Genomic DNA, 8968 nt, shown 5'->3' with positions numbered 1-8968 from the left:
CAGAAAAGCAATGGGTCCCAGCACCACAATAGGCTATCAGCCAAGGGTTCCAGTGCAGAGAAAAGAAGTGCCCACAACTTCTGCTTGTGAAATCCAGCAGAGATTGTAGTTGAGAGAGATGGAGGGTGCTCATCTTAAAGGACCCACACACAGACTTACTCACTGATAGACTCACTTCTGAGCCCCAGAAGCATTGGGGCAGCAGCTTGAAAGGTGACAGGGACATAGAGGGAGTCGCCGGGGCCACGAGAGAACGCGCGGAGGAGTCCCGCGACCTAATGAGAGCGAGAGCGCAGCACCAAACTGTCCCCTGGCGGTTGCCCGCACCCCTATCTCTGAGCGGTCACGTCAAAAGGGCTGGCCCCAGAGCCTCGGGACTCCCAGAGGCGAAACCTGACTCGCACCTGCCCTGCGTTTGGTTCGGCAGGAAGAAAAGCATTAACACCTCTTTGACTTCCCAATGCACTCGATTGTTGGCGGGGATATTGATTTTAAGCTGACCGTTAAGAAACAAAAGACTCGACTCCGAAAGAACCTTTGACCCTCCCCCCTTCCCTGCCTAAGAGATTCAGATGAAAAAGCTCCTTAAAAAAAAAAAAAACTCCTCGAAACAGACCCAAAGTTCCATCAGTTATTGGGTCCCGCGGCATAAAAAGCCCTACATGGCCGCGTGGCAATCTCGATTTGCAATTTGAGGGAACCGATGTCGTGACTCTGGTGGAAGAAGTCCTACTTTGGGGGACCAGCAGATCTCAACGCGGTGGAGATGGGAAGAAACACCTTAAGGGGATTATGAGGTGTGAAATTGACAAAAATCCCTTCCACTTCCACCTCTTAATTCCTGCGCCCATGGATTCTGCCTTTAGGAGAAACAGCACCATGCAATGGCCACTAGTTCAAAAATATGTACCTCATCCTGTAAGACAGAACCTACACCTTTCAGTGTATTTTTACCCAACTAATGCAGCAACTGAGTCTTCAATAGACCGGCCATCTCGCCATCCCGTCAGATAGGTGTTTCAGGGCGATGGGGTACACGGTAGGATTGGTGCAGTCCCTCACTCAGCATGAGCACGCTGCCCCGTCTTTTGTCTTACAGAGATTTCCTTGGTCAGAGCACTCTTGTGTGAGATACTGTAAAAGTGAATAAGAGGCAGTAAGCCTATGGGTGGGAATGCTCTCAGAAACGTCAGTTATAATAAGTGCCTATTCAAGGGAGGACAAATTCCTGCCCCTTCCAGATACAAATGTTCTGGTTTCATCGGTCTGCCATCAGGTGGGCGGCTGGTCCTCCACCCCCACCCCCAGGCAATGCTATCTTACTGGGGACTCAGCGTTAGTCTCTGCTCTGGGCAGGTCGGATACATAACAGTGGCTGCTGCGATCATATTGACTGATGCCAGTCTCTGGGAGCCTCACCACTCATTACTAAAATTCTCTTAGGCTTGCTTTCACCTCTGTTAAAAAAAAAATCACCTCATTATACTCTCCTCAGTTCAAGCCATTGAGTCTACATTTGCTTCCTTCTGAGACCTTGACCGATAAACCTAGTTATAGAGAACACTCCCTATGAGGTGACAGGTGTGAGTGAGTCAAAGGAAAGGCTGTCATGCGGCAGTAGGGGCCACAGAGATGTGAGCCACCTGCTCAAGCAAGTTGGCTGTACCTTCCAGACCTGTTTGAGTCTGGTCTCAAACATTCCACTGGCAGAAGATGATCAGTTAGCACCCGATTTATCATGGGCAACTGAAGTTACATTGTTCCTTGCTGCCCCATGGTCAGACATTTATCACAGCCCAGGAGGAAGCCAGAAGCTATTGACCGAAAGGAAAAATACTTCTTTTGTGGCAGAAGGCATGATTCGCTTCAAGACTTTAGGGGTCCACTGGATGTTTGTCCTCTTGGGACTTGCCGGAGACTCTGTGTTGCCTCTCAGTGTGTCAAAGGCTCTATGCATGTGGGATCTGTGTGATAAAGGTCAAGTATCCTGGATCTGCTGCAGAGCCTGAGGCCCCCTGTAAACAGGCAACCTTACGGATTGCTCGCTGACTGCATTGGCGTGACACAATTAAATGTAGTATGTGTTGCCTATAGAATCCGAATAGCCCCACCAAATGCCGTACCCCTTTCTGAGTAGTAGGTGGTATCCACTCGTGGAATGCCCCACATGGTCCAGACCACCTCGAAATATCGTTGAGGGTCAGGCTTTTGAGTTTTCGTAGGTTTTATCTCCCACATGCTGGCATACACGTGTTTTAATAAAGCATCCGTACTACCTCTTGATCACCAGGTCCAGTAAGAATAATGTCTTCAGTGTAACGGACCAGCATGATGTTCACCATAATTGTCACAACAATCAAGTTCCATTCACTCTAGATGGGGACAGCCAGCCCGAGAAGAGACAGAGCCCTGAGGCACTACATTCAGACTTCTATTCCTGCTAGCTAAAAGCAAGCCGCTTCTGATAGTCTCTGCTGATTGAGATAGAGAAAAGAGCATTTGTCAGACAATAGCGCTTACTAAAGTGCCAGGGACTGTGTTGATTTGCTCTAGGAAACCAGCATCATCCGGAATAGCAGCTTCAGTTCAAGCCACAACTTGATTAATTTTACAATTACCCACTATTCATCTCCTGGCTAACCAGGTAGGTTAGATAAGGATGCGATATGAATAAGCATCTCTGCATCTTTCAGGCTGTGCTGTGCTCCTTTCCAGATGGACTCGTGTAACTTCTGCAGTCATCCCTTCTAAGTTTCTAGGGACAGATGACCTCTTCATATCACAATTTTCATTTTCCCTTCATCAAGCCCCTTCCCAGCTTTTTTGCACTGCAGCCTGGGGAGACGAGATACTTTAAACAGCGAGTGGTTTTCTCGGCTCGTGGATTCACATTGTGGCTTCCCCATTTATTATTTATTTAAAATAAGTTTAGCTTGGCAGTTCATTAAGTACTGTCAATCTTATAACTAGAAAGATTTGTGAAAATAAATGTCCACTATTATGAAAGAGTTTCTATTTCAATTATGTTATGATGGACACGGTGGCCATGCATCTGATTTACTCTCTGTGAAAAGAGAGAGAATTTGAAAAGAAAACCCCTCTCCAAATCCCGGATTAGGGACAGACATGGGGAGATAGCTCTACAGGGGTGTGAAAGACCGATAATGAGGGGGGAGGGCTGTGCCTTCCTCGATTCCCCACCTCCCACCCGCCTTTGCTCTAATAATCCATGAAGCCTGTGAATGAAAGGCCCGGACTGCCATGGGACAATTTCAGAGAGAAACACTTTTTTTCCTATATGGACACCTATGAAGTGCTTCTCTGAGAGTGAGATCAACCCAATTTCCATTTGAAATGTGAAATTTTACTTTATTATTATCGATGGCAGTCTTTTTCATGTCTTAGGAAAAAATCCTCACGTCATATCCATTATTGTTATATTTAAAATAGTATGGCTTTTTCACAACGGGTTTGCCAGGTGTCATGAACCTAAACCTAAGCCAAAATGGAAAAGAAAAGCCTTGTATCAAGATTGTCATCATGACACACGTAGGTTTGGACAAATCCACCGCTACTGGCCATCTGATCTCCAGGCGGGGTGGGGTCGACAAAAGAACCATTGGAAAATGTGAGCAGGGGGCTACTGAGATGGGGAGGGGCTGCTGAGATGGGGAGGGGGCTGCTGAGATGGGGAAGGGGCTGCTGAGATGGGCAAGGGCTCCTTTGAGTATGCCAGGGTCGTGGACAAACTGAAGGCCGAACGTGAGCATGGTCTCACCACCGATGCCCCCCGTGGGAATGCGAGACCAGCAAGTACTATGTGACCATCACCGGTGCCCCCGGACACAGAGACTCTACCAACAACGCCATTGCAGGCCCGTCTCGGGCCGAGTGCGCTGTCCTGACTGTCGCTGCCACTGCCGGCTTTGAAGCGGCAGCTCCAGGAACGGGCGGTCCCACGAGCTGCCCTCCGGTGTACACGCACCGTGCGAAACAACTAACCGTTGGTGTGAAAATGGATGCCACCGAGTCGCACTACAGCCAGAAAACACACGAGGATGTCATTAAGGAAGCCAGGAGCTACAGTGGGAACACTGGCTGCATCCCTGACAGTAGCATCGGTGCCGATTTCTGGCTGGAATGGTGACAACGTGCTGGGGCCAAGTGCTAACATGCCTTGGCTCAAGGGGTGGAAAGTCACCCATAAAGATGGCAGTGCCAGTGGACCAGGCTGCTGGAAGCTCTGGATCGCATCCTGCGCCAGCTCGTGCGACTGGCACACCGTCGCGCCTGCCCCTCTGGGATGCCTACGAAATCGGTGGCACTGGTGCTGTCCCTGTGGGCCGCTGGAAGAATGCTGCTCTGCCACCTGGCGTGGCGGCCACCTTTCCTCCGGTCAGCGTTACAGCTGAACTCACCTGTCGGAATGCACCGTGAAGCTGAGTGAAGCTCTTCCCGGGGACAGTGTGGGCTTCAGTGTCAGGAATGTGTCTGTCAAAGATGTTTGTTGTGGCGATGTGGCTGGCGACAGCAAAAATGGCCCACCGATGGAAGCGGCTGGCTTCAGGCTCAGGGGATTATCCTGAAGCACCCAGGCCCAATCAGTGCCAGATGCGCACCTGTGCTGGACTGTCTGTCGCATGGCTCACGTCGCTTGCAAATTGGCAGAGCTGCAGAACATCAATCATCGTTCTGGGAAAAAGCCAGAAGATGGCCTGAAGTTTTTGAAACCGGGTGATGCTGCCTTCGTTGGTGTGGTTCCTGGCAAGCGCGTGTGTTGAGGGCTTCTCTGACTATCCGTGACACAAGACAGACAGTAGCTGCGGGTGTCCTCAAAGCAGTGGACGAGAAGGCAGCTGCCGCTGGCAACGTGACCGAGTCTGCCCAGAAAGCTCAGAGGGCTAAACGAACAGTGCCCCTAATTCCTGCCAGCCCCGACTCGCTAAGTGGTGGAAAAAGGGTCTCAGAACCATCTCAACCGGCCATTTACATGTAAGAGTTAAAGACCAGTTAATGATTGGAATGCATTGTAAAACCTTCAGAAGAAAAGGAGAATGTTTTGTGGACCGCTCGGTTTTTCTGTATTGCACTTTTAGTTATTCGTTTTTAAAATCGTTACTTTTTAATGGAAACAAGTTGACCGAAATCTGTCACAGAATTTTGAGACCAATTAAAACAAATTTTAATAGGAAAGACATATAGAATATATGAAATTATACCCCCAAAAAAGAGCCTATAAGTAAGGTAGGAATAAATAGAATTAAAGTATTCTAATGTCCTTGTATTTATTATTCAGGAAAACAGTAAAGACATCGATTTAAAAATTTAGGAGTGATGAATAAGCTCAATATCCTGATTATTGTGATGGCTTTACATGTGTATACCTATATAAAATCCCATCAAATCGTACACTTTAAATATATGTAGTTTGTTGTACCTTAATTACATCTTGATAAGGCTGGAAAGTTTTCTAAAAAGATACTGAGTACATGAAGACTTTGCTAAGTTAAAGATACATGTAATTCCTAGGAACCAAAAACTGAAATGATAGACATCAAGTGTGTAACTTTTAAAAGTAAAGGGAAATGGAATGGTATGAAATAATCATGATAAAAATGCAAGAAAGGGAGAAAAGAAACATAGAATAGGAAAAAGAAAATGGTAGATACAAATCTAAACATGTCGGAAGTAACATTAATTATAAAGGAACTAAATAATCCCGTTAAAAGACAAAGATTGGTGAATCTGACTTTAAAATAAAATATAACTAGATGCTGTTTTCAAGCTACAGATCGATAACACAGGAGTATAAAAGGCTGAAAGTAGAAGAATGGAAAACGGCATGCCATTTAAATATTAATTTTAAAAAGCTACTGTGACTTCTGCCGCTGGGTAGAGAGTAGGTCACGGCAGGCTGGTACTCCTGCTGCAACAAGTATAAGAACTAGATAAATGTTTTAAAAATCCATATTTTAAGTCATTTGAGAACTGTGGAACCATAAGAATAAGTTAAAATTTTATCGGGAGGAGGGGAATACTACCTAGTTGAGGTGATAATCACTAGATGTTCTCTCTTTTGGCGGCCTTTACTGAAATGTCTTAAGGGCTGAGGGAACAAAAATTTTATAAGCTCCCAATCAAAAGCCTGAGAGGGCCATGCCTGAAAAAATGGAAGTCAAAGTTTGAGTTGTATGAAAATTGCAACCAGCCCTGACTAAATGCAAAAATTGACTGGATTGGGACTCTGGATAGATGGAGCTGTAGGATGATGCTGAGCTAGCCCTCTCCTACGGACACATCAAACATCCTCCCGTGAGACAACTGAGGGCCAACTGAGCAGCTTCTGCAGGACGGACAGAAGAGAGGGCCCACTCAGAGAAGGCTGGGGGCCTGGGGAGGCTCTCCAGGTGCTCAGGGAGCTGGACAACTGCGAAAGCACCGGTGAGCACCACTGTTGACATTTTCCCCACACCAGGATGGCAGGCAGGGGATCTATCCAGGAGCTCTGGCCAAACCGCAGGGCTGCTATAGTGACCCCCAGACATCCCTCCTGGAGCTGGATCCAGGAACAGGAAGGCAGCACAACATGAGCACACAGGGACCCTCAACTCAGCGACTGATCCAGCGGGTATGGTTAGGCACTGCTGTGCACACCTACCGGGCTGTGAGTGCATGTGGGGCTGCCCCAACTGGAGAAAGTGTGGAACCAGTAGGACACTGACACAAGTGCACTTGGGGCGGCCCCGCCCAGACCTGGCTTGGGCAACAGACAAAGCAACAGGGCATGCCACGCACACGCTGGGCAGCCCCGCCTCAATGGGAAGGGCAAGGAAGCACACATACATCAGACTGCCCTGTCCCAACTCTGTTCTGGCCGTGGAGAGCCAAAACACAGAACTACTGCACACACACATACACCAAGCTGCCCCACCCAGAACCCACTCCTATTGGACGGATGGCCCACAGGCTCCGCCCACACCCGCCCCAACTACAACCAGCCTGGCTAAACCATCCGGCACATAGTCTATACAGAGGCCACTTTTTCAAGACTGGGAGAGATGGCTATTTCATCTAACTCATAGGAACAAACACTAAAAGTCAAACAAAATGGGGAGACAGAAAAATATGCTCCAAATGAAGGAACAAGGAAATAAAAACAGAAAACCTCTAGTGAAATGGACAAAAGTAGTTTGCCTGATAAAGAATTCAAACAAACAGTCATAAGAATGTTGAATAAACTTGAAAGTAGAATAGACGAATTCGAAGAGCACTTCGACAAATTGTTAGAAAATATAATAACCAATGAAGATAACGGCTGTGTGTAGAGCCAGAGGGAAGACAGAGTGATCGGGGGATTGTTTCATAAACTATATACATGTCTAACCGATGTATTGTATACTTGAAACTAATAATAAGAAATAAAATGCTAAAAAGAAAGAACCAATCAGAGATGAAGAATCTAATAACGGAAATGAGAAATATATGAGAAGGAATCGAAAGCAGATTAGTTAATACAGAAGAATGGATTAGTGACCTGGAAAAAAAGAATGGTGGAAATCACCAAATCAGAACAGCAAAATGAAAAACAAATATTTTAATGAGGATAGCATATGAAACCTCTGGGACAATATCAAGCACTCCAATATTCACAATGTAGGAATTTCAGAAGGAGAAGAGAAAGGGAAAGGGGGAAGAATGTGTATTTGAAGAAATAATGGCTGAATGTTTCCTAATCTGGGGGAGGAAAGAGACATCCGGGTCCAAGAAGCATAGAGAGTTCCAAACAAGGCGAACACAAAGAGGCCCACTGTATACTGTAATTAAAGCATACTGTAATTAAAATGGCAAATGTTAACGGTAACAGACAGTCTCGAAGGCAGCAAGGAAGAAACAAGTCACACACAAGGGAACCCCATCAGGCTATCTGCTGGTTCCTCAGCAGCGACACTGGAGGCCAGAAGGGAGTGGCAGGAAAGACGTGAAGCACTGAAGGAAGGAACCTACGACTTGGAATACTATATCCAGCAAGGTTACCATTCGGAATTGAATGAGAGAGTTTCCTAGAGCAGCAAAAACTAAAGGAGTGCACCACCACTAAACCAGCTGTACGAGAAATGTTAAAGGTCTTCTTTGTGCAGAAAAAAAAAAAGGCCATAACCAGAAATAAGAAAATCCAAGAGGGAAAAAATTTCACTGATAAAGGCAAATATATAATAAACACAGATAACCGGCCACTTAAAAAGCTAATATGCAGGTTTAAAGACAAAAGTAGCAGTCAGCTATCACTACAATAAATAAGGGGTGCACAAAACAAAAAGATACAAAATATGATATCAAAAACTAAGCAAGGAGGGAGCAGAAAAAAATGTAGTGCTTTCAGAGTGCATTAGAATTTCAATGCCTTTCAGCCTAAAATAGGCAGCTATAGGTAAGGATGGGTGGAAATGAACCTCGTGGTAACAAACCAGAATGACATTGTTTACAATAGACACGCTTAAAATATAAAGACTCAATTACTCTTTAAATCAAGAGGTTTCTAGAGAGAAAGGAAAAATGTTATAATAAAATGGTCAATTCAATAGGCAGACATAACATCCTAAAATTTGTATTAATCTGTCTATGGCCATACCACCCTGAACGAGCCTCATCCCATCTGATCTCAGAAGCTAAGCAGGGTCGGGCCTGGTTAGTACTTGGATGGAAGACCACCTAGAAAGACCAGGTGCTGTAGGCGTAAAAAATTTTTAAAAATTTAAAAGCTAAGAGATTGTAAGCTGACAAGGTCCTTGCAATCTGTGAGTTCAACCAAAAGTTGCCTCACTTAAAAAAATAAATTATGAAATTTGTATTAAACTAATAACATAGCTTCAAAATATATAAAGCAGAACTTGACAGAATTAAATGGAGAAATAGATAAATCCATGATCATATTTAGAGATAACTGATTTAAAGAACAGACTGAAACATC

At 45.5% G+C, this 8968-nt stretch overlaps 1 protein-coding gene and 1 pseudogene across 1 annotated transcript in view; one reads left to right on the top strand and one right to left on the bottom strand.

Annotated features, from left to right (window-relative positions):
* The window catches only part of GAB3 (GRB2 associated binding protein 3), a 78135-nt gene extending 75793 nt beyond the window's left edge, over positions 1 to 2342 (bottom strand). Inside the window, exon 1 of the mRNA XM_006918830.1 lies at positions 2277 to 2342. Within this exon, the coding sequence (XP_006918892.1) occupies positions 2277 to 2342 (66 nt within the window). The remainder of the gene's footprint in view (positions 1 to 2276) is intronic.
* A 6273-nt stretch (positions 2343 to 8615) lies between these two features.
* Positions 8616 to 8734, top strand: LOC112485432 (annotated as a pseudogene).
* Positions 8735 to 8968: the final 234 nt, after the last annotated feature.

The sequence above is a fragment of the Pteropus alecto genome, unplaced genomic scaffold (assembly GCF_000325575.1).
Source record: "Pteropus alecto unplaced genomic scaffold, ASM32557v1 scaffold1998, whole genome shotgun sequence".
NCBI classification, from domain to species: domain Eukaryota; kingdom Metazoa; phylum Chordata; class Mammalia; order Chiroptera; family Pteropodidae; genus Pteropus; species Pteropus alecto.
This window is presented reverse-complemented; position numbering and strand designations above follow the sequence as displayed.